At 34.0% G+C, this 26,428-nt stretch overlaps 2 protein-coding genes across 2 annotated transcripts in view; one reads left to right on the top strand and one right to left on the bottom strand.

Annotated features, from left to right (window-relative positions):
* Cdc37l1 (cell division cycle 37 like 1, HSP90 cochaperone) lies at positions 1–24,433 on the bottom strand. The gene is made up of 7 exons (XM_005324063.5): positions 24,125–24,433; positions 19,888–20,169; positions 14,682–14,775; positions 8,203–8,318; positions 7,547–7,669; positions 3,504–3,668; positions 1–628 (listed from the first exon to the last, which is right to left on the bottom strand). Exons 1-7 carry the CDS (start codon positions 24,254–24,256, stop codon positions 527–529), a joined length of 1,014 nt encoding a protein of 337 aa, XP_005324120.1. The 5' UTR covers positions 24,257–24,433; the 3' UTR covers positions 1–526.
* Spata6l (spermatogenesis associated 6 like) overlaps positions 23,813–26,428 on the top strand; it is a 55,449-nt gene continuing 52,833 nt past the window's right edge. The window contains exon 1 of the mRNA XM_078047603.1: positions 23,813–23,903. The gene's annotated coding sequence lies outside the window, so the exon portion shown is untranslated. The remainder of the gene's footprint in view (positions 23,904–26,428) is intronic.

Below are 26,428 nucleotides of genomic sequence, written 5' to 3'. Positions count from 1 at the left end.
TTATTAGTAAAGTAGATTAGCAACTACTGATTTATTGCTTTTAATATGATGAAACACCAGATTTGACAGCTAAGTTAGCAGTGGGATACAAGTACATTTTTATCTTTAATTATTTTTGTAGAATAGGACATATCCATATCCATATAAAAAGAGACTATGTAGCAGATGCCTCCTAGAATCAGCCAGTTCTTGTAAACATTGCATTTGTGCAGATTTTCATACTTTGATTCCAAAATTGAGAATTAGGTTAAAGGCAAATTTAGTAGCCAACCCAGGGGAAAAAAAAGAGTTCAGTTTGACTTCCTGCAACATATGGTACCACTTCTCCTTTCAAAAACAAAACAAAACAAAACAAAGAACCTAGCAGCACATAAAAAAAGTTACAAAACATTTCAGTACTCTTTTTCCCCTCCCATCAAAAACCGAACAAAAATAAAGTGCAGCACCCATAAAAGTGTCAAGAAAATAGCCAAGTTCTTCCTTTCTTGTAACAAAATAGCACTTGGCCTCAGCAGTCTTAACCAAATTATACAGTGTCCATCATTTTGGGTTCATCATCTTCTTTATGTACCACTGAATTTAAACTGCAGAGAGCTGTATTGATAGAATACTGAAGATAATCTGGATTCTGGGAAAGGAAGAAAAAAAAAGAATATATAATAACCAGTTTTATGCCAGTACACATAATCACATATGCATTTTCACATCCTAATTCTCTACAGTATAACAAAGTAGGAAAAAAGATAGACTTTGGAGTCAGACCAGCTAAAACTGGAAAAATAAAAAGTAGGCTATTATTTGCTTAACCCAAAAGATGTGATAAAGACAGAATATGTGTAAACAGAAATGTAATAGACATCACCTTTTCTTATCCTGTTAACAAAACTATCATTTTAGTTATTCATACTAGGCCATGTATGCAGCTAATCTTCTATGTAATATATGTATACACTTATTGATAATTTAAATAATAAATGTAGCTTGAAGGCTGCATTGAATTTTGAAGATTACTATCGAATTATAGCAGTAAATGCTAAAAATGCAAAACATCTTTACAGAGGGAAAATCCACTTACTGAGTAAAATAAGCTTGAATAAAAAATCTGAAGTACATAGACCCATATTTTAAATAAAAGAACAGCTGAGATTATATTTATTCTTTAAATAGAAAGAAAATTCATAAATGTTATGTTTGCCCATTTCTTAAACTAAGATAAAAAACCAAAACCTTGTCCAATATATGCAAAAATAAAACCGTGATTTGTTAAAGCACTACTATTAAGGAAATAAGGCCTTAAGATCCAGGATTTCAGGAAAATTTTTCCCCAGAATTCAATTTGGTCTACCCCGTCATTCTAAATATCTGCTAGATACTTTTACAAATATTGTCATCACCTAGTTTAATTTATTTTTATTTAACAAACACCAGTGAGGAAAGTGCAAATGGCACAGATGTTTTAAACCTTCCCATACCTTAAGGAGAAAGGGTTTTCAAAAACTTCTTAATAAAGTATAATATTATATAAATTTTTTTTTAAGCCAAAAAGCTAGATAAATTATTCCCAAGCAGGTCTTTATGAAAGAAGTGACACCAATAACTGACTGAGGTCTGGGACATTCATCGTGAACTTCAGTTCTAATCCTGCCTCTATCCTGTATTCTGAGAGTTGGCTAAGGAGATTCTCCAGAACTCATTTGTCTTGAGGCTATCATGTCTCCCACTTTGAGAAAACAAAAAGCAATTGATATGCCTAACCTGACTTTGCTTAAATTACACTGGTTGACTCATATTCTCATCTCAAAAATTTTCTTGTTTCGGTGACAAGTGTCTTCTAAAAGCACAGATTATCTTGCACTATTTGTAGTACATGACTCAACAGTCTGTAATGCAAGTGAATAGGCGGTGAAGCAGGAAATTCAGGATTAGAATATTAGCTCTATCATACACTTCAACTGACTTCAGGCAAATTATTTAACCTAAGTTTCAATTTACTTATCCATAAAAATGAATGAAAATAAACCATAGTATTTTTGAGAAGATTAAACAATAAAACACATGAAAGTGTTTTGTAACCTGTAAACTGATATAAAAAGGAATATTATTGTGGCAAGATTTTCTTTCCAACTTCCTCTAAATTGACAACTTGGTCCCTCAAGTGGCCCCTCATCCTGTTTCCCTCAGCCAGTCCACAATACTGCGCATATAGCTGAAATCTTAAAGCTCTCCTCTTCCTCAGGCAGATTAGGTTAGGATACTAAAATTCTCACTCTATGAGGAACTGCTCTGTTAGCCAGATTAAGTCTAAGCAACCCTGATAATGTTAGCAATTAAGTCAGAATCATGAGTCTAGCCCCCCCATGCCAAATAAGTATAATGGATGCCTTGCAGTTATTATCAGTTACTATCTGTTATATTTACCAAAAACTTACTTCCCCCATTCCAGAGGCAACTTTTTGATATTTTACTGAATCAAACACTTTCAAAGTCTCTTTTACTTGTCCACATGAATCATGTAACATTTTGATTTTAGGAGGTTTATATATTGGATATGACAGTGACTTAAGTCATAAAATTCCCTTGGAAAAACTAGTTCCCCATGGGCTATATCTCAGGAAGTAAAATTCACCATTGTATTTAAATACCATTTAAGATTTGATATTATATAGGAAATCTTTAGAGGTAATGTTTCTTACAAGTTGGGGGGGGGTACTATTAATTGTTTAAAAATCATTTCCATCCTTGAAAATGATAATTTTGATTGAGTTAAATATGATCAATTGCTTTCCTTATAAAGCCTACAATACATGTGACTGGAATGGTGAAATTATAGTGACATAAAGTCAAGACACTGAAAAATATCAATCTTTTATCACCTTATGAAGTTTAAAAATAAATCTAGGACTCTCCTCATCTTGTCTACTAAATGAGACTTTCCATCTCACAATGCGGGCAACAGAATAAACTGGTCTTTAAAATCCTGGCACATGGAAATGAGAGATGATTGGACTAAGATGCTTCCACTACAATCAAATGGGAAGAAACTATCTACCAATAATTTAGAACTGAGTTTTGAATAGTATCAGCTAAATGAGTGGTCTGATTCCTTCTTCTTTTTGCTATAAAGTCTCTGATGCTGTTGACATGGTTTTTATCTTGATCTAAAGATTGATTTAAGTAGTTGTTGATACTACCAGACACAATATTATAAGCTATATTAATGTGAACTAAGTGTTACATCTGATAGGCAACACCACCACTAGAGATGGTATTATATAAACCCATGTAGTAGACTACCTTGATTACCACTTTCATGCATGCTCTGAAGCTAATCCATTTAAGAAAAGAGATGGAAGAGATTCAATGCATAAAACAGGACTAAGGATTACCTTTTGAGGCAAGAATATTCAAAACAGTCACACGTGTATCACATATAAGATACTCCAAAATAACAAAAACTATGATTTAATATGTTTACAAAATAAATATTAACTTCTCTAACTTACCTGTGGTAAGGATTCTAATAAACCTATAGATCCAACACCAGAATGGGGAACATGATTCTGAACTGTCATAGGTTGAAAACTTTGTGATTGAGAATAAAGTCTTACTCTTGACTTGAAAGCTTCAAGTTCATTTTTGAATGCTTCAAAATAACCTTCTTCCTCTGCCTAGAATACAAAAGACAGACTGTTTTTCAAAACCAGAGTAAATTCTAAAAAGCTTACAATACAGCTGGTTGAGGAAATAAAGAAAAGGTGAACAGTCTAAATGTAGAAATCATTATGGCCTCTTCAGATTTGTGACATCTACTTGTTTTATAGGAACATTAATGACTAATTTGTTCCATTTCTTACTGCTTCAGCAAAATAAAACAAGCTAATAGGAACTCACAAAAGTAAAACAGGTTTTCTCTTATCTCTCTTGATTTATCTGGATCTTAAACAGGACCCCCAAATCCTCATTTCACCTTTCACATTCATTCCATTCTCTTACCATTGCCAAACCGTCACAGGATATTCTTTAAAAAGATTTAAATTAATGAGGGGAAACTATTGCCTACTTCTAATAATTTTCTGACCCTTTATTCTCTATGAAAACCAAATAAAACTCAACATTCTACTTCATTAGGAGAACACCTTTGTGTTTTTAGTTAAACAGGTACATCTTTTTCTCCCAACATTTTGGAAAGAAAAAAATACAATGACTTATGATGACATGTAACATATTCTATATCAACAGAATGCTGGCTTTATGTTCAAGTGGTGGAAGAGAGCTTATCAAATGAAGTTTAGGTTATATAACCAGGTTAAAACCTCTATAAATTAGTCATTAGCATCAGCATACAAACAATGCAAACAGTATTCTACTGCCTTCCCATCTTCATAAATTTCATAATAATTTCCTTAATCACATTTTAGCACCTTTACTTTAATTAATATATGGGAGTCACGTGGACAAACAGAATGTTAGCCCTGTGCGTAAGGCCTAGGGATTCAGATCTAGAGTGATTTGACTTTGTTTTATTAAGTAATCCATATAGGCCACTTGCTTAATTTCTTCCTTTTTTTGGTGGCAGAATATTGGGGGTTGAGATAGAAAAGATAGAAGAGATTCAATGCATAAAATAGAGGACCCTGGAGCAACTGTCCACTGAACCATATCACCAGCCCTATTTTGTATTTTATTTAGACACAGGGTCTCACTGAGTTGTTCAGCGCCTTGCTTTTGCTGAGGCTGGCTTTGAACTCGCGATCCTCCTATCTCAGCCTCCCAAGCCACTGGGATTACAGGCATGCACCACCGTGCACAGTGCTTGATTTCTTTACACAGGTTTCCTTATCTACAATATAAGAACAGAAATCCTCATAAAACATGACAAATATTTATAAGTTAATCCATATAAAGTGCCTTGCACAAAGTAAGCATCTTATGATTATTCCTTAATTAAAAAATATATTAAAAATATAATGTAAGACGTAAGACTTCAGTGCCTTTCAGTTCTACTTTGTTAAATTGTCAAAGAATGTATACACTTTGGACATGTTCCATTATCATATTAATCACCAGTTTAAATACATCCATTAATACACGATGAAAAAAAAAAAAGCTCCTATATGCCATATAAAAATTTAGAAAAGTCACCATAAACCTAGCTAAAACACCAACTCATCAAAACTCTACATCAGAAGGGTTTTAGGGTATTTTAAGGTAGAACTGTTGCCACCTTTGTAGGTTTTTTTTAATATTAAAAAATAGAGGACTGGGGTTGTAGCTTAATGGTAAAGTGCTTGCCAGGGTCTTAAGTTCCACCCCCAGCACTCCCTCCATCCCCCCAAAACACCTTTTGGTATATTTCTTTTGAACTTCTAATTTTATATGCTAAAACATATCCTGTGTGCAAAAGAGCATGTAAGATACACATGTGTAGTTTATTCAGCAAAAATACAACCTTGTACCCATAAAAATTAATAGATCACTACTAGTACTTTATAAACCAGTTCTGAAGAGAAATTTTCCTCCCTACCTAAGTTATCATTAGACTCAGTCCTTTGCTTCTTTAATTTTACTGCTTATACACATATCCCTCAACTACATATTGCTTACCTCTGCCTGCTATAAAAATATTTTATAAAATACAGAATATTTAAATATATGATCTTTATCAAAATATACTTTAAAAACTGATACTGATTATATCACTCTGTATTTTATTTTATTCACTTCCCAGCTTTTTCATCCATACTGATACTGGTTAGTATTTTACCAAATGAATATAGCATAGTTTATTCATTCTATTGTTGTCAGACATTTGAGTTGTTCTCAAGCTTTTTGTTATTATGGACAAAGCTACATATTTTGGCATCTACTGTATAGGTATAAGAGTTGCACTAAGTCAAACTTTGGAGCTTAGGAAAATTACTGAAGACCTGTAATTGTGTGGGTTACATTTGTTAATATTGCTGTTAGAAATTAAAAGTGAGGAACTAAGGAAAATAAAAATAGTAGTAAAAAACTCATACTACCATTAATAACATTTTTATTTTAAAAGACTATTTTTCAGTGTTAGGCATGGTGGCATATGCTGGTAGTCCCAGCTACTTGAGAGACTAAGAAAAGATAATTGCTTGATCTCAAGAGTTTTGAGATCTACCTGGATAACAAAGTGACAACCTGTCTTTAAAAAAATAAAAAATAAAAAAAATAAAAAGCATGTGAAAATTGTATTCTCCAAAACTAATTCAGTGCCATTTTTAATTTCTGCAAACCTCTCTAAGGTCTACCGTAACAGAAGACAGATTATCACATCTGCTTTGGGATCAACTTCAATTGTACACTTGTGAGAGAATAAGAATAAAATAGCAAATACCATCAATATTATCATGAAAATACTTCTAATCACTAATGAAGGCCCTCCTGAAAAGGTTTTAAAGACTCTCAGGGGTCCCTCAACTACATGTTGATAACATATTCTCTAGAGTATAAACCTAAAAGAATTTTTGGGTATTCACTTATGTGATTGTTCAATTTTACTAGAAAAATTTCTCAAATGGTTATTAGAATTTATATTCCCACTAGCAGTGAATTCAAGTTCTAACTGTTCTACTTCTTGGGCAACTTTCAAATTTTTACTCATCTAGTGAAATGGTAAGCTTTGCAGACATTATCTATTTTTTTGTGACATAGCCAACATTTTTGTGTTTATATAAACATGTACCACTTCCTCTAAACTTACAGCATAAACATTTCTTAGAGCATTAAAAATGTTCCATAAATACCTAATGGCTGCAAAAATTTATGTATACTACAGGTATTTTTTTTTTTTAACCATTCCTCTAACTATTGAATTTTTGGGTTGTTTCTTAATTTTTCCATTACAAAGTCTTATTTCTTATTAAACTGTGAATATCCTATATCCTCCACTTCTGAAATGGTTATGCTTTCCATTAGCAGGTACTCAACAGTTACTGAATGGATAAGTGATAAACTATCCAAATATACACATTCATTTGAATGGATCTCAATTTCACATAAATGCTATAGTAATCAGTCATAAGAAAGTATGTATGAATACATAAAAGATTATATAAGAATAGCTCCTTTAAGACTCAGTCTGTGGCCTTCTGGTTAAATGGTTTCTCCTGATGTGTACAGAACAAAGGGGTCTCAGCTATGACCTAACCTTCCCATTTAACAATACAAAATAACTGGGTTGGTTCTCGGCAGACACAACATCTTTGTTGGTATGTGGTGCTGAGGATCGAACCCGGGCCGCACGCATGCCAGGCGAGCGCGCTACCGCTTGAGCCACATCCCCAGCCCAAAATAAATATTAAAAATTATCTCTCTCTCTTCTCTCTCTCTTTAAAAACAAAACAAAACAAAACAAAATAACTGGGTTGGGGAAATAGCACAGTAATAGAACACTTGCACAAGATCCTCAGTTCAATCAATCCCTAGTACAGCCTGTGGAGTAGGTGGGGGTGGGGGGGGGTGCGTGTGGGGGAGGCACACCCTTAAAACAGCAACAACAACAAAAAATACTTACTTTGGCTTTTTGGAAAAATAAACGAAAACATCCTCTTGGATCCACATTACAGTTTTTGGCCATTTCCATAATAAATTGCATTACTACAGCTTGATGTGCTATTTGTTCCATTAGAGCCCCTTTCTGAAAATAAATAAAATTATAAGAAACCTCTAGAACATATTTAATTGGGATACTGATTCAAATTTTAAATCTTTAGGGTTACTTCTGATTTTGTTCTTTTTAGTTATAAGTCAAATACTATGTGTACATATAAAGAGTATATCTCAATTCTTTACTATTTTTATGTGACCAGAATTATTAAAGGGGACCATGCTATTGGTCTGACTTAAAATGTGATTACCATTTGGATTTTTAAAACATCACTTTCTAATTAGAAAAGAAAAAGGATATAGGAACAAAAGCAGTTGAGAGGCGGCAGAGAACACACCAGAAAAGTTTATATATGCTAACAAACAATTATTTTAAGTTCCCACATTAAACTCAAGTAGGTCTGAAAACAAAAACAATTAGAATTCTAATGACCTTCTTGCTTTCATTTAAAGTAAATAACATAATAAACAAAACACCAAGTAAGAAATCAGAATTCCACTAACATTTCCCACAAAGTCAATATGACGAAGTAACACACTGAAATTTTAAGATTCACACAGTACCTGCTCAGCTTCTAGGTGAAAACACCATAGAATAAGATATTTAGCAGTTTCTTCACATACAAGGTATGGATGGTCAGACAAAAACCTCTGACTATCATCCCATCGACTCAACATACCTGCAAAAAAAAAAAAAAAGAATACATATATATGTGTATGTGTGTATATGTATATATATACACACATACACATATATATGAAATCATGAATGCTAAATATTTTGTTTCTTCCTGTGAAGAAAATGTAAAATTATTCTCTTTAAAGGTAATTCATATTACCAAAGCAGTATGTATGCTAAAAGGGCAAATGAAAAGGGATAACACTCTTAGAGCAATAGCCGCTGGACTAGAAATAGCTTCCAAAATTCACAGAAAGTTTTCTTTCAGATAATGAAGCTAATGTAGAAAGGGCAGTTTAAAGTCAAAAAGTCTTGCATCTGTAAATGCCCACAGTCCCAGGCAAATCGAGACAAGTGGTCATCTTAAGGTTAAAGTAAAAGATCTGATTTACTCAGAGAACAGAATCTTTTCTATTCAAACGATGGAAAAGAAAGCAAAACCTCAATAAACTGCACTTGGCACACTTAAGACAGTATGTTAAAATGGTGACATTTACCAATTTAAGAAAATTATCTACTGGTAAAGCAATGAAGCCAGTATCATACTAGTAAAAATAATCATTTAAATTATTTTAGCTTTTTACTCATGATGTCTGTTTATACTCACAGTAAATAAAAATTTCTAAAAAGTAAAGTGTACTTAAAAATGGCTGCCATTTTTTTCAAGATGTCAAATGAATACAAATACTACCTTAAGAGTATATGCATATTCATAAGACATCTCCTCAAAGTCAATATGACCAAATCATCATAGAACCAGACAAGTATTGTACTTTTAATTTTTCCAGTTGGCTTTATACTTGAATAACTTCAACATAACAATGTTAGCAGCTTTACACTCCTCAGATCCACCCAAGGAAATATGGATGTTACCAAATCATCATGGAAATTTTACAGGGCTGTTTTAGTACTCTGGCAATAAACTTTCCTCTAGACACAAAATGAACTTCTACATATTAAATTCTAAAGTAGAACACAATAACAAACAAAACTATTGCTGAAAATACACAGCAACATATAGCAATCAGTTGAAAATATATGATTAACTTTTCCTCAAAGAAAAAGGGGGGGCATAAAAAAGGTTTTAACATTTCTTGTACACGTTTTATAAGCTTTGGGTTATTTCCCCAATACTTTGATGACAATGATTATTAGGTCATTTAAGATTCTAAGAAACAGAATACTGAAAGTTTAAGTAACTACTTCTCAAAGTATAGAGTTAATAATGACTCCTGGAAGTCAGAGTAAATGAAAGCAAAATCCTTATTTCTTATACCTGAAACCATAAAATTAATCCTATGAAGTAGTTTTGGATTAACCTTCTTATACTTCTGAAAAGCTAATATTTCAACTCTATTTACTATCTGTAAAGCATTGCTTTTCTTCTTTACTTCTCCATGATAGTATTGTGACTCCATGAATTATCAAAATCCTATACATTTTGGTTATGAAATGTATGAAAGGGTTAATAAAAATACTTGTAGGGAACCCTGATGGGGTTAGTAGCACTTATAAGGGTCGTGAGGAAGGGTGTCATTACATGTTAAAAGTTTTTTTTTTTTTAACAACTTATGTAATACTCAAGACAAAATTAACACTTGAAATTAAACACAGATTTTCTGTTACTGAGAAATATTGTCATCACTTGACTTTAAAAAAAAAAAGCAGATACTGAATTACTAGGAAATTGAGAAGTTACAGGTAGTTTATACAAATCTCTGTGGAGGGATTATGAAATTTTATGAATAAAATACTTAAAGAGAATCAATACAGGAACAGAACATGACTAAAACTATTGATGTTATTTTGGAATTTGTAAATAAATGTAAGAATAACACAATCTAGCAGGATGGCTAGGAAAAAAAGATTCTAAACTGCTTTTTAATATAACCGCTTCACCATTTACTAACTTGAGCAAGTTCCTTTACATGCCTCCATTTCCTTGTAGAACAGGGCTATAAGTAAATAATATACCCGACAGTATTTTTAAATGATTATATAAAATGAATTCATAGAAAGCACTAGAAATAGTGCCTGACACATATTAAATAGATAATAAGTATCAGGTTACTAACATGATATAAGAAATATTTATTAAGCTAAATCTTTGGTCAAGGATAATCCAATCATCTAAACTAGCCAACCAATTTCTTTGAAAGCTTGAAAAACTTCACTTGGACAATTTATTTCAATTATATGCTTTAATTTATGTATTTCTCTGGTGAACACCTATCTAAATCTCGATCTATCCAATTCTCCATATTCTACCTGTTTCCTAAAATGTCCCCAAATATGCATATCCTTATTAATTTCTCTCTCCTTTTTGCACTATACTTACAGAATGAAAACATTTTAACATTTTACACTATTCATCTATAATGTCCCAGCTAGGTTGTTAATTTATTGAGGAAAGACATATATATGACTATTTTTTTTGTGTGTGTGTATTTCCAGAGCCTCAAATTTCCTGTATTTCCAATCACCTATGCACCAACAATTTCTACCTATACGACTACATAAATTCATCTTACTTGAAAAATCAAACCCATTCTTCCATTTCTGTCAACCTACAGGCTTCCTGGATTCTATTACTCATTCAAACATTCTAGAAATTCCTCTGACATTTCCATTTCTCTGACATTAAAACTGACTATCAAGTTCTATGGTTATAATACCATAATCTGTTAATAAATTTCTAATGTTAAGCCATCCTAAAATTCTTAGGATGAACTCTTTTTTAAAAATTTATTTTTATTTTTTTGTACTTGTAGATGGTCAGCATGCCTTTATTTTATTTGCTTATTTTTATATGTGATGCTAAGGATTAAACCCAATGCTTCACACAAGTTCAGCAAGTGCTCTGCCACTGAACCACAGCCCCCACCCCTTAGGATGAACTCTTAAAAATATTTTTCAGATTATAAAAATAAATATATACATTATGAAGAATATGAAAAGTCCAAAACATAGAAATCAATTGCAGGTCTACCACAAGAGATATTAACAATATTTATGTGTTTCCTCCCAGCCTATTTGAAAATGAACTTTAGAGAAACAAAATTAAAATCATATCATAATCTTCTCTTTGTCCTACTTCATAGTCTATTCAAGAATACATTATCCTATTATAGTTTATATTTTTACAGCTTTTGATAACAATTCAGCCAGATTCAAAAAAATGACAAATCATTGCTAACTTTGTCTGGATGGGAAGATGACGTGCTCTGAAAAACTGTTAAATGAATCCAAAAGCAGTGCTGTAGATCACAAAGACAGTGATGTCAAAGATACCTATAACTTTGAATAAAACTGTACAGTGAAATCTAAAATAGGTTTTTTATCTAAGTATTTTGTATTTATAAAATGTGAATCAAACTAACAAATACAAATGTAGAAAAACAAGATTTCAATACTTTGTAATACTCCACAATAAGCATTGTACCATTTATCATTAGATGGTAAATTCCATCTAATTATAAGGGTAAAAGCAACACAAGAGAGAGAGCCAACAAACAGCATAAGGGAAAGTTAGGAAAAACTCTAAAAAATATAAGTACAGGTTAAAGACCATAAAGTAGTACTGGTGTGAAGCCCCACATCCTAAACAGTCCCCCATGCACCAGGCTCATCTTTCAAGAGTCTGAAATGCAATCCAAGTATGGAAAGTCTCTCCATTTGAAAACTTTAAATACAGCTGCTATTCCAGGTGTGTTTAAAGGAGTATATTAGTGTGGTCATCATTCTCAAAAATGCTTTTTTCCTTCATTACAATACGCATACAACACTAGAAAAATGTGCTTTCTCCAAGCAGGGATAGCATCAAACATTCATTGTCTTGCTTCAGGGCTCTATCATCTCTGTGCCATAAATTTAGTCAGTGAAGATTTTGATTGACTTATCATCCCACAACTGCAAGTTGGTCCACTCTATGCTGATGGAACTTGGTGAGCAGGAAGTACTGGGTACCTCAGATGTCTTGGTAAGATACACGCATGCCAGAGAGTAGAAAAAAAACACATGAAAATTTTGGGAGCCTACTACCTTAGTAACATTTCTGTGGATCCAATGTGCTGCGGCAAGTAGGATATCTCCTCCAAAGTGAAAAGTCAATATGTATTTCCACTAAGAGACAGGCACAATGTGAATCTGGGAGTGGCTATCAAGTCTGGTTGGGTTCGAAGACAGCAATGCTCTGGTTAGTATTACAAGATGAGGTAGTGGATGTTTACAACATGCAATGTTCAAAACAATTTTGCTTATCAATGACCTATAGGTGTCAAGTTAGCTTTTACCCTCAGCTACCTCATTACACGTACAATAGTTTCATAAACTAAGGAGTCATTGTAGCACAGGCTTGAGATTATGCACAGATTCAACAGTATGGACTTCCCTCATCAGGGATGTTTCAGTATCCCAACTCAGCACAGCCAATGGATACCTAATCTGCCAGTAGCAGAAACCAATGCCAAAACCTCAATATGGCAACATACACAAGAGAAACTATACAGTCATCAAGAAGCAGGTTACATATTTTGGTCCCATTTCATCTTAAAGAGACAGTAATTTCTCACTTGAGAAAGCCCAATCTAGATCTGGAATTGCCCTCTTGCTTACCATGTTTCTATCAGTAATGTATCTGTGGTCCTACTAAGTGAATTATTCAATATCCTACATGATTTTTTGGTTTATTTATAACAAAAGAAATGATGACTGTAGGCTCATGAAATCACTCGTCTTACCCTGAACATCATTACTCAGAAGGAGGTTTTATAGAATGATGAAATTATTTATTAAAGACTCAGTCATAGTACCAGGTGGGTTACAACAACTTGTGAAAACTGGGATATTTTCCCACATAAAATTACTTTTGACCAGATCACCCAGTTTACAATAAAAGTGAAGGAACTGTTTCTCACCTACTAGGTTCCATGGCTCCAAAGCAACTAGCCTATAGAATACTAGATGGGTAAAAACATCTTCAGGGATGCTGTTCTACCAGAATCAGTGTATGCTCTAAAAGAGCAACCAGTAGATGGTGCATTATTTTTTCTTACAGCAGAACACATAGACCTAGAAAGCAGGGACTGTAGGTGGGAATGGCAGCTCACATAATACAACTAAGACAAATAGTTTTTACAAAAATTATGACATAAGGCTCTACTCATTTAGAGATTTCAATATCTATCTAAGGGAGGACTGCTTATTCATTTTTTTGATTATAAAAAATATCACAATGGGGGCTGGGTTTGTGGCTCAGCAGTAGATTGCTCGCCTAGCATATGTGAGGTCCTGGATTAGATCCTCAGCACCACATAAGTAAATAAAGGTATTGTGTCCAACTACAACTAAAAAATAAAAATATAAAAAACATCACAACAATAATATGTAGAAATGCAGACTTTGTCTATACTTCTTCACATACTAAGTTTTTCTTCATTTTAAATAAGAGGTATGAAAAAATAAATTCTTCATGAAAAAATAAACAGATGGGAAAACATTGACAATACTATCCATTGTTCTGATATTACTGAAGCATAAATGAAATTTTAAATACTTTGGGAGAAATGCCAACAGGAAAAAAAAAGATTTCAAAATGCCATTTAAAATATTTGTGAACATAGTGTTCTTTTGTACTGTTTAAATTAACATATTACTGGTGATTTAAAAAAATATATGAATTGAACCTTAACTCCTAAAACTACCCAATAGCATTTTCATTCCAGTAGTATACTGTCTATAATTCTTAGAATACAACATACTGTTGCCTGGCTGCATTTCTACATGCAGCCATGGTTGCTACATGGAAAACTCTTTATCTGTTCCTCACAGGCAGGCTCAGATGTCACCTTTCTTGGGAAGCCTTCACTTTACATTGACCTCATCCCAGTCTTCTTCCCCCAATAGAAAAGCTATCAGTTCTTTGCATACATATTTCTATCACTACATTTACCTGAATAACTGTTAAATAACCTGCTTGAGTTACACAGCATAAAACCTTAAAAAAAAAAAAAGAATGCTAATATTTTAACAAAAGGATAAGCAGATACCAAGGAAGAAAAGAAAGAAAAAAGCAGAGGCTAGTCAAGATTGGAAAGAGACCGTGGAATAAAGAAGATGGTTTCAGAAAGTATTATTAATAGACTGAATTTTGCTTTTCCTCACAATTTGATTTGTTCTATCAATCTATATTATTTATGACCCCAAAAAATGTCTATAATAAGATTTGTACATCTCCAGAAGTAGCTACATAACTGGAGTCTGTTACATATCTCTTTTTTTGGTTTCCATTTTATAAATCCATTTTTTTGCACATATACATATGATACCAAATATTATAAAGAAGAAATTCAGAGAGTAGACTTACCAAAATGTCTGATTTTTTGTTCATATTTCTGCATAAATGATTTTGATTTATCTTCATCTTCTGTTTCTTTTCTTTTATCTTGATTAATAAAACTCTATGAAAAAAATTTAGATATTAAAGTTGGATTTTATGTTCTTGAATCTTCTTAGACAATGAATGTCTAGCAATTCTTCCAATAAACAATATAAAAATGTGGTGTAATATGATTCTATTATATCATTATTAAGTTCTTCATTAAAAAGGTAAATTTTTTTTCATTTGAGAGCTTAGTTTTGTTTAAGTAATGTGTGTCTGGAAAATTATAGATTTATCTTGAAAATCATACAGAAAAAAACAACTGAATTAAACTGTTTTGTTAAAATGGTTGCCCTACTAAAGCTAGGTTCTTTACATGAATAATTTAGGTTTACACTATTCATTTCCTGTGAACATTTGCAACTCTAGCCTAATTTTTGGATTCTGCTGGAAATAAACTCATAAATTCAAAGCACATAGAGAGTATTTACTATAAATTCTTTGAGAAGAGATAAATCAAAACATACATCTGGGTTGTATTGCTAATAAATTTTTCTTAAGAGGCAAGTTTGATTCTTGAAATAGAGTACAAAATTCTATTAAAGAAGTGCTTATTTTTATCTCTAGCCAGCGAAACTGACAGCATAGTTTCTCAGAACATTCTGTGATTACATTTATACCCTGATATTATCACTGCCCAAAATAAAAAGTAAAACCAGCTTTCTGTCAGTTTATGACCAGGAAGCCCACAAAAGTTTATACATTTCAAAATAAAAGCATTTTCCTCTTTATATATTCTGCCATCTAGACCAGCACTGTCCAATAGAAATATAATCCAAGTCACAAATATCAAATTCCTATTAGCCACATTAAAATGCAGAAACAGATGAAACTAATAATTACATTATTTAACCTAACACATCCAACATATTATCATTTTAACATGTAAGCAACACAAAAATATTAATGAAATATTTAACTTTTTTTTTTTTGATACTGAGCCATCAGAATCTGGTGTGTATTTTACACTTACAGCACATCTCAGTTCGGACTAGCCACATTTCAAGCACTCAATAGCACATGTGGCTAGTGGCTATCAAGTTGGACAGCGCAGATCTAGACCAGTCCTCTCAAGTCTCAAGCTCCCAGACAAAACCAATGTACGATTTTGAGCAAATGACTGGAACATAAAAACAGTCCTAATTAATTTGTGATATAAATGTAGGCTATGTTAGAAATTAAGTTTAAAGAAACAATTAAAAGCAGAAACAAAATGAAAATATTTTCTTTGTGAGCACTGTGTTAGGAAACATTAACTATATAAAATAAACATTGCTTTGACTGTTCCCTCTGGAAGAAAAAAATTTTTTTAATTATTTTAAATATTTTGAGGGTATAATGTAAAACAGAAGTAAAATAACACTTAAGACACACCCCTTAATACATTTATACAAATAGCAAATTATTTAAATGAAGAATGATCCTGTTGTAGGGGAGAAAAATATATATAAATTAGAACAGGCACAAAGAAAGTCTAGAAAGAAATGACTCATTCTTAACAGAGGTTATGTCTGGAAAATAGAACTAAATGTAAAGGGAGCCTTTGAATTTCTATTTTACATGCTTGTTTATTGTTTATTTATCAATAAGCATGTTTTACTATTAAAAATTTTCTCAAAGAAGGAATTATTGATATGGCTAGTGGTGATGCACATTTACCTATGTGTCTTACTGACTGCTGTAGTAGAACCAAAGATGGTCCAGAAGAGGCAGTTAATAGTGCTCAATGAGTGGGTGAGAGTGGATGCCAGGAAGACAGAAATTAAATAAGTTATAGGATGAGAAGTCTAGAAAATAAGGATGGTTAAAGACAGGGTGAATGTTGATTTAGACAAGAATGAGCAGCCAATCTCTATAGTCCAAGGGTTAAATTTAGAACAAATACAAAAAAATTCCCCTTAACAAATTAATAGAAAATGACTGTCTTTCATTGCCCCAATAAGTTGCAGACCAAAGATTTAAATCAAATACTTGATTTTTAAGTTCCAATTTATACATTTTAATAGAGTGTGGATTACATAACTATATCTAGTTGTTAATTTTTACTGGGGATTGAACAAAGGACACTTTACCACTGAGCTATATCCCCAGCCTTTTTAATATTTTTATTTTAAGCCAGGTTCTCACTAAGTTGCTGAAGCTGGCCTCAAATTTGTGATCCTCCTCCCTCAGCCTACTTAATTACTGGAATTACAGGTGTGGGCTACCAGCTATTTACTAAAATTTTACACATGAGATTTGTGTACCTCAAAGTAAAATATTACCCAAAGAATAAACAAACAAACAAATAAACAAATGAATAATCAAGCAGGGATAGGTTCAGGGATAATCAAGCAAGTGAAGGTACAGATCAAATAAGAATGACAGAATGATGACGGTGTTGATGTGCAACATGGGGTTTGTCTGTTTACTTTGTGTATATTGATATATATGTTCATATATATTATAAAGTATATTTAATATTAAAATATTAAATTTATATTTATATATAATATTTTCCATATTAAAAAAGCTGAAAAAGAACCAAATTCTCTCCTATATGTTCATGGGTTAATTAAGGAAAGTGATGACATCTGAATGTCTATCTCTGTCTATTCTCTACATAAATGTAGTAACATCATCCCTGCTTCAAGTTCAGGGAACACTAATAGAGGATAATATACAAAATCTACCTTTGTGGTAAAGGCAAAAGCTTTTAGCTTCTGATAAATGTTTCCTTTAGCCATTTTAGCAAAGTGGAAAAAAGTTAACATAAAATATTTGTGCCTATAAGTATGTTCACAGATTACATTACATTTCTACAGAGTAAGGCTCAATACAGAATGCTATGCTTCAGCATAATATTACTTTATCCCATATTAAAAGCATTAATTCATAAAATTATTAGGCTCTAGCCTGGTGCAACGGCCCATGCCTGCAATCCCACTAGCTTGGGAAGCAGAGGGAGGTGGACTGCAAGTTGAAAGCCAGCTTCAGCAAAAGTGAGGCACTAAGGATCTCAGTGAGACACTGTCTCTAAATAAAATACAAAATAAGGCTGATGATGGGCTCAGTGGTCAAGTGCCAGCGTTCAATCACCAGTCCTCTTCACCACCCCCAAAAAGTTATTAGGCTCTGACTTTCTCCTCCTTCTCATGCATTTTGAAAAATCTCTAGAAGCTCTAGTTTTCAAATGGAAAACAAACATATAACCCGTGAGCAGTGTGGGAAATATGGGATTTTAAAAGTCTATCATTAATATCTATTATCTGTTATCTTCATTAATAATAGACATCATTTTCATTCTTTTTTATTTATTTCCTTTCAGTTGTATTTGAACACAATACCTTTATTTTATTTATTTATTTTTATGTGGTGCTGAGGATTGAACCTAGGGCCTTAACGTGGTAGGCAAGTACTCTACCACTGAGCCACAACCCTAGCCCCATCATCATTTTCATTCTTAAAGGTATCTTTAGTAAAGGATATTCAACACCTTTTTTTACCTTATCTAGTCTTTAAATCCCAGAGTAAGGATTTTATTCTTCAAATTTAATCCACTGTTATGTTATCAAGTCACTGTACTTACTTTTCTATTTCTTCACTTATAAAATAAGGTGGCTGAATGAAAATAACTCTTCATGCAATGACTACCAAACATAGGGTACAAAATGAGATGTGAGAGAAAATTTAACTTTGATTTAGATATTTTCTCATCCTTAAAATGTCTAAATCCTTAAAAGCATTTTAAGAATGCTTTTTTTATATAGTATTTGTTCAACATTATCTTACATAAATAATTAATTGAGCCTGGTAAATTATAACTGCCTGTAGAGGCTACTGATATAGCTTAGTGACAGAGCACTTTGCCTAATATGCACAAGACCTGGGGTTCAATCTATAGCACCACAAAAACAAACAAAAGAAAATGGAAAAAAAAAATACTGCCTACAAAGCTGGGTGCTGTGGTGCATGCCTGTAATCCCACAACTCGGGAGGCTGAGGTAGGAGGATTGCAAGTTCAAGGTCAGCCTGGGGAACTTAGTGAGATCCTGTTTCAAAATAAAAAATAAAAGGGCTGGAGATGTATCTCAGTGTTTGTAAAACACTTGTTAAGTATGTTCCAGGCCCTGAGTTCATTCTCTAATATGGGGGGGTGGGGATGGGAGGCGGGCATTGGGAGGGGGGTGCAACAAACCTGCCTGTAGTCTGCAGCTCTAGAGTAAGAACTTTTAAACTTTTAGACTACTATTTAGATTAAGAAATAGATTGTACATTTTGTCCTAACATGCACACAAATACCTAAAACATTAGTTTTTCAATACAATATTGACCCTAAGTGGGATGCACTTTGATCTTTTCTATCAGATTCTACTTGAAAAAGAAAAAATGCTGCTTGGAATGCACCAAATTGTGTTCATAGCCTACTTAAATTGGTCATGACCCCATGGTCTGAAGAATACTGTTCTTCTGTACTCTCCCAGCAATAAATGGTCTTTGACTTTTTCTTCTTTAGCTACAAAAGTAAAAGAAAAAGGCCTATATATTCTAATGAGAAACACAATACTGCTCTTAAAACAACTTGACAAACTACTACACTATTTTAAGAGACAAAAGAGTCTGAACTATTTCTAAAAAGTTCTTTTCAGTACTATGACATTGTCTAGATTACCTCCTAAATTTACTAAATATTGGTAACTAAACAGTGAAAAGATTTTTATCTAGTAAGTCCAATAACTAAATGTGTTACCAAACTGATAGCAAGCATGCAGCATTGCAATGTCAGAAAGTACTCGTAACATCTGAGCTTTACCACATACCAGGTTTTATGCTACCACACTTTTAAGACATTACTTTATTTGAAGCTACCAAGGCTAAGAGATGTTAAGTGACTTGTCCAAGGTCACAAAGCTAGCATGTAATAAAGTTGAGATTTAAGACAGTCTAATTTCAGAGCCCAAACTGCAGTATACCATGTGTCATGCTATTGTCATATATTTGTATTAAGGACTACTAGAATTAAGACAATGCTGGAGTACTTGTACTTTCCATAAACTATCAAAATTTGAACACTTTACAAATATTTGTTTTGCTATCAAAATGTACAAATACTTAAATTTTTCTTTCTTTATAGCCCAATAAAAGGTCATACCTTATTAAAAACATCCTTGCTAATGGCATCCATGTTCCACAGACACATCCTCTCTCTTTGTACTAAAGCCTCTTCTTTCTGTCGCCACTCTTCTTCTCGTTGCCTTAGTTCTGATACTGCTGTTTGTGCTTTGGCATGTTCCTGATCCAAGGACTCAGAATTATGCAGTGCTAAGCTACCAAGTTTCTGCTGAGCTTCGGCAAGATTCCATTTGCACGCCACAGAGCTCTTCACAAACTCTTTCTGCTTTTGGCAAGCCAGCTCAATCCCATGGCTATACATCTGAATAGAAAAATAGTATTTGTAAGAAATGAAGGTTGCAATTGATATATTTGTGCAGCACAGCTCAACTCTTTTAAAAATTTTTATTCAAAGGATCTCTGTACAATGTTTGTGGTGCATAGCCTATCCTGTATTCTTTGTCTACAAGTTACATTTTTATATTATAGGCCTTGTTTCATCAAGTAGATTCTAAGCTTCTTTGTTAACCTATGTCCCTCCCCTAACAACTAATAACACCACAAAGTCTGGCAACTATCACAGTGACTTGCATATAGCTGGTACTCAACATTTGACTCACAGTCTTCATAATCCTGGACCAACAGAATGAGAATAAAGATTAAATCTAGCTTACCACCTCAACACTCCACGTGTTGAAAACCAGATCTTTAGAGTTTTGTTCTGCAAGTTCTTCGAAGTAAGGAATCTCCTTTTGTTTAGAAATAATTATTTCTTGATTTCTGCTTTCTTTGTGTATTATCCCAATCCCTAGTGATCAGAGAAGATCTTAATAGAAATTTCTATTTATAACTGATTACATCAGACAGATATTCTTTAACTTTATCCTAATAAAAATAGGCAAAGTTATTTAAATTAGTAACTGCCAACTGTTCTACCCTGGTAATTCTATCCTACTCAGAGTAATAATTACAGATTTTTAATATTGTATTTTATTTTTTGTTTATTTATTTGGTGGTACTAAGGATTAAATACAGTGACACTCTACCATTAAGCTACATTCTTTCTATTTTTTTTATCACATATATATGTGTACGTGTGTATGTATATATGTTTCACTAAGTTGCTGAGGACCTTTCTAAAATTCTGAGACTGGCCTTGAACTTGTGATCCTCTTGCCTTGTTTCCACCTGAAGTTACAGGCATGTGCCACCGAGTTAGCAGTGATATTTACTTAATTGCTGTGTGTAAAGCAATATGGTAGTCAAAAGGAGGAAGGCATATTATGATTTCTTGGCCAAATATAAATCAACTTCAAACTACTTATTCAGAATAATTTCTCTTCAATCTGTTCCTATATATATCTCACTATTCAAAAGCTCTTATAACTTTACTCCTAAATTATAAAAATAGTTTGTCTCATTTCAAGCTATTCTCTACTCCACTACGCTGGAGTCATCTTTCCAAAAAAAAACCAAATTCAATCACATTACTCGTTCTTAAGACTCTTGGAATAAAATGCAAATTCTGTGGCATAGCATGGTACTTCATGATTTCATTTCCTATAATCTCTCCAGACTCGGTTCTAGGTAGTCTTCTATTTGTTTGCTTATTCTTCCCACCTTCAACCTGTTGCCCCCTTCAATTTGGCAATCCTCCTTGCTCTAGATAAACTCCTATCTCCATTCCAGATTCTAACAACCCATAAGCTTTTTCTTATTCATTCTGTTCCTACCCAAGATATAATACACATTTTATATAATATTTTTCATATAATATTGTACTTATTTGTATTTTCAGCGTCTAAGCTTCTTGAAGGGCTAGCATTCAATAAATAATAGAGGAATAAATGAATCTTCACTTCTTAAAACAGACTGGTCAGGTGGTAAAGAATTCTAAGGCAAGTAGCAAGTAAGGCCTCCTACAGTGTTATAATGCAGATGTTTTATTTACTCATTCAACAGATTTGTAGCCCAGGTTCCCTACAAGTAAATCAAGTAAAACATTTATTTTTACTTTTGGCTATCTTAGAATAAGATCAAAGAAAAAACTGGAAACTAGCTATGCTGAAAAATTGCGTCAAAAAAAGAAAAATGAAACTATAAAACTTAATTTATAAAAAGACAAAGCTATACCATACCTTACATTTTCAAATTATGTGGAAGCAAAACAATTTTTTTAAAAAAATCAAACCAATTCTAAAAATGATTTCTATTTAAATTCTTCTCCATAGCAATTAGAGATACCATTTGGCTACTTGAGCAAACTATCTAGGATGTATTCAGATTAAGTAAAATATTAGGTCATATTTTAATCCATGACCTTGATGTCTTAGATGGATATAATTATTTTTTAATGAACATAAATTCTGAAAAGGAACTGCTAAAGTCCACTAATGTTAGTAACTTTACATTAAAAATTCTCAAAAAGGATATCTATATTCTAATTTGCTTTTACCTTAATTGGGATCTCAGAATCATACACTGCTTATTACATTAAGATTTCTAAATCTATCATATTTGGTAAAAATTAATCCAAAGTTTTTTTAAAGAATAATTTTAAGTGCCTATTTATTGGATTAAACATTTTATTCTTCCCGAATATTCCAATTCAAAAATTTAAGTCCTAAAGTCAGCAAAACAAAATAAGCAGAGTTGTAATGAAACCTGAACTTAAAATTAGAAATCACTTTGCAAATCTGAAGACTATTTAAAGGTAATCTCAGCTACACAGTTTTATAGTATTTCCTAGGATGAGTAGTGTAGTAGGTGGGCAAAAATACTGTACTAGAAGTCATATTCTAATTTTGACTCTGCTACAACAAGCTATATGGCCTCAGGGAAATCACATTTATTGAAGGAGATAAGCCTATTCACTTATAAAATATTTTTCTCCTATTATGAGTTTGTAAGTGCACAAGTAAAAGATTAACATACATTTTTAAGAGTTTCTCTTAAGTAACTTTTGTGATTCAATTATAATGTACTGAAATTCTTGAGACTTTTTTCTCTCCATCTGCCTTTAAAATTGACAACAGCAACTGCTGTTCATTCTCATACTTCCTTCCTTCCCTCACCTCTGTAATGCATTATAGGCTCATAACACATTTTGTATATAAAAATGACACTAGTGATCCATAATTAGTGGGTGACTACTGACACATCAACTCTTATTCTGCCTCACTTTCCCAGTGACCCGTTGGCTAAGTACAGACTGTGGTTATGAAACAGCACTTTTCTCCGTGTGAAGCCAACCAACTCCATTAGCTGAAATAAGACTGATGATCCTATACTTACTAGAAAAACAAATTTAAATCACTCATCTTCGTTAACATTGAGCACAATGAGTTTTGAGGGAAAACTGTAATTAATTCTATTATGCTGTTATTGAACCTCAGTCTGCAGAAAGCCTAGGCAGACATCTACAATCCATTTCGTTGAACATAATAGTATTTAGTCTATGATCCCGAAATACAGCACAAAACACTCAGGTTAAGAGAAAAAATATGAAAAGGTGATGAGTATGTAAGCACTACCTACGATGGGACCCAGAAAAATCCTAAATATCATATTTGGTTAAGCAGAGACAAGAAATCTGGATTGAAAACAAGTAGCATTAGGAATCTTAGCAAAGAGTCTGGAAAAGAAAAAAAAAAAAGAAAGAAAGAAAGGCTGTGCCTGTATGTTTTCACTGGAGAATGTCATTAAGCAGTCAGAACTAAAAACAAAACAGCAAGGGAAAGTCACCCGACTGGAAGGTGTGCGCCAGCATCAAAACCGAGGTTTACAAAATTTGCTCAGGTGTTAACGTGGGTTAAAGAGCACGTGAAATCTTTATGTGAGGACTCAGTGTAACGTTGAAGTATAACCACTAACTATTCCTATCAGCCGTGCATAAGTACACTGGGGCCTTTAACAGAATAAAGTATTCGGACAAAAAAAGCACGCACGAGAGGACAAAGGGTCAATGTCACACCGAGTGTGCCGCCCCAAATCTGGGCGCTGTCAGGAAAGAGGGAATGAGGAATATATTCCAAGGATGAGAAGAGATCATCCAAGGTAAGCGAAAATGTGTGCGTGGAGGTGGTGGTTGGGAATGAATATATGGCTACCGCTTCTTCACTCCAAAAGATGCTACAATAGCGGAGGAATGGCATCAGGCCCCCGGGGTTGTAGTGGGTGCAGAAGTGGGCACAGAAGCGGGTCGTAGAGACGCGACATTTTAGGGGGCTTGGCGCCAGCATCTCCCCATCCCCCAGCAAAACGTGGGCCCCCCTCACCTGGGCGCCACCGCCCGGCAGCGGCGGGCAGCGGGGAGAGCCAGGGGACACATCCAAGTCACTCTCTTCCTCAGTCTCACCCTCTGCCCGAGGGAGGCTCCAGGGTCCGGGCGGCGGCCACGGTTGTTCCATGTCCAACTGGCCGCAGCCCTACAACCGCCACTGCCAACGGACTTGGCGTGAATGGAACCTACTGCACCGAGCCAGCCGCCCCAGCCAGCCGGGGCCGTTACCCAGAATCCCTCTGCCGGCAGCGACGCCGACGTACACCCGCGCTGGCCTGGCCGCGCAACTGGCGGACAGCGGAAGAAGAAGTACTCAGCTCGGTACGTCACTTCCTGGTGGGCGTGTGCTGGGCGTGGCCCAGGTCTTGAGTCTCGCGCGTGGAACTGGAACGCTTTCTCGTTTAAGTCTCGGAAGTCTTTCAGCCTGCCAATCAGTCCTCGATGACTCCGTGGGTGGGGAGATGTTAGTTAGCGTTAGATACTGTTGTTTGGTGTTCGTTACTCTGTAAACGGCGGATCCTAGCCTGCGGGAGTTACTTGGACGGTGTCCACTTTGCGTGTTTTTAAAGCTGCAACTTGTTTTTGTACAATTGATATATAAACCAGCAGGTCTAAGGCGGAAATGGAGAGGGCTAATTTTTTAAAAACAGAGCCAATTTCCCTCTCATTTCGAATTACCCGCAACAAGAGAGTTCTGCAAAATTTGGGAGGACAGGGAAGCCCTAGATAAAACACTGGAGTGAACACGGCTCCAAAAAATTAAGACTAGTACCGCACCTATTGAACGTGTGATCCGTATCTCATTTAATTCTAAAGATTTGTGTTCGTACTATCAGGCACCCCGCTCTCCACCGCCGCCTGTTTTTGAGAAGAAATAGACTGAACATCCCCGAGGTCACACATTTAATTTAAGAGGAAGGGCTAGAATCCAGCCAAGCAAGTATAATTTCAAAATCTGTATGTTTACTAATCAAATCTTGCTGCCCTACTCATAGAGTCTCAAATAAGAACAGCAAAACGCCACTCTTTCTTTCAGTCGATTAGACTAGCACATTTTTGAAGTTGATAAATAATAAATGTTGACCAAAATACAAGGAATGCTGTCGGAGAGAATGTCAGTTGTACAACCTTTTGGGAGGAGTAAATTAATAATATGAAAGGCTTAAGTGCTTCAATTCAGTAATTTCAATCCCAGGAAAGTATCCAAGAATTTTGCACCAATATTCAATGATTCATATACAAAGATGTTTTTCAGTGGAAAGAAAAAGCCAAAAAAGAATTGTTTATCAATAGAGGACCTAAATTATGTCATATTGCTACAATGGGATACTAGTCTTATAAAGAACAAGTGTGCTGATTTAGAAATATCTCAAAAGTGAATTGAGTTAAATAACAAACAAGTTGTGGAATTAGATATATATGTATGAATCCGTACAGATCTTATTTGTATCCAAACAAGTCACGAGTTGAATGGGGTGGCTGATCCCTTTAATTCTAGCAATTCCAGAGCCTGAAGCATTAGGAACACAAGTTGGAGGCCAGCCTCAGCAACTTAGTGAGAGGACTGGGATGTAGCTCAGTGGTAGAGCGCCCCCAAGTGGAATCCAAAATACCAAAAACATACAAATAAACAATAACAAGTCTGTGTGTGTGTGTGTGTGTGTTTGTGTATGTAAAATTTCTGGAAGGTATACAAGAAACTTGATTACCTCTGGTGGGTAAGGCTGGGGAGGAAAGTTTCTGAGGGTTTTTATTTTCTAGTTAGCTTTCCCGTATTGTGTCAATTGGATATTTTCAATGAATAAGTAAAAGTGGAGAAACACTGTACCTAAGCCTTTTGAGTGTAGGAGTGAAAGCCAAAGGAGAAAATGAGAAACAGAAAAGGAAAACACTTTTTTCTCTTTGCTTCTTTGAAGCCACAAAGTGCTTTGAGCAGTGCCTGGCAAAAAGTAAGCTCTATATAAACACTGAATTCTAAATAAATGCCAAGTTGTTGTTAGGGTTATTATTGGCAATGGTTTTTCTTCTACCTCTGAATACTTCTCAGTCTCCTTCCTCTAGCTGATCTCTAATTTTGGAATCCCTCAGATTTTGACTAGTGGAGAAGATTTTATCTATCACTGTAGCCTTAAATTAAAAAACAACAACAACAACAAAACCCTTGTATTCACAGCCACCAAACTAAAATCAAGCCCAGACTTTACCCCAGTCCCTCAAACTCCTCTACTTACTGATTTCATATTTTTATTTGAATGTTTCAACCACATTTTAAGTCATATATATATGATCCTACTCCTTT

Source organism: Ictidomys tridecemlineatus, chromosome 4, assembly GCF_052094955.1.
Source record: "Ictidomys tridecemlineatus isolate mIctTri1 chromosome 4, mIctTri1.hap1, whole genome shotgun sequence".
Taxonomy (NCBI): Eukaryota; Metazoa; Chordata; class Mammalia; order Rodentia; family Sciuridae; genus Ictidomys; species Ictidomys tridecemlineatus.
Note: the sequence above shows the minus strand (reverse complement) of the source record. Positions and strands in the feature narration are given on the sequence as shown.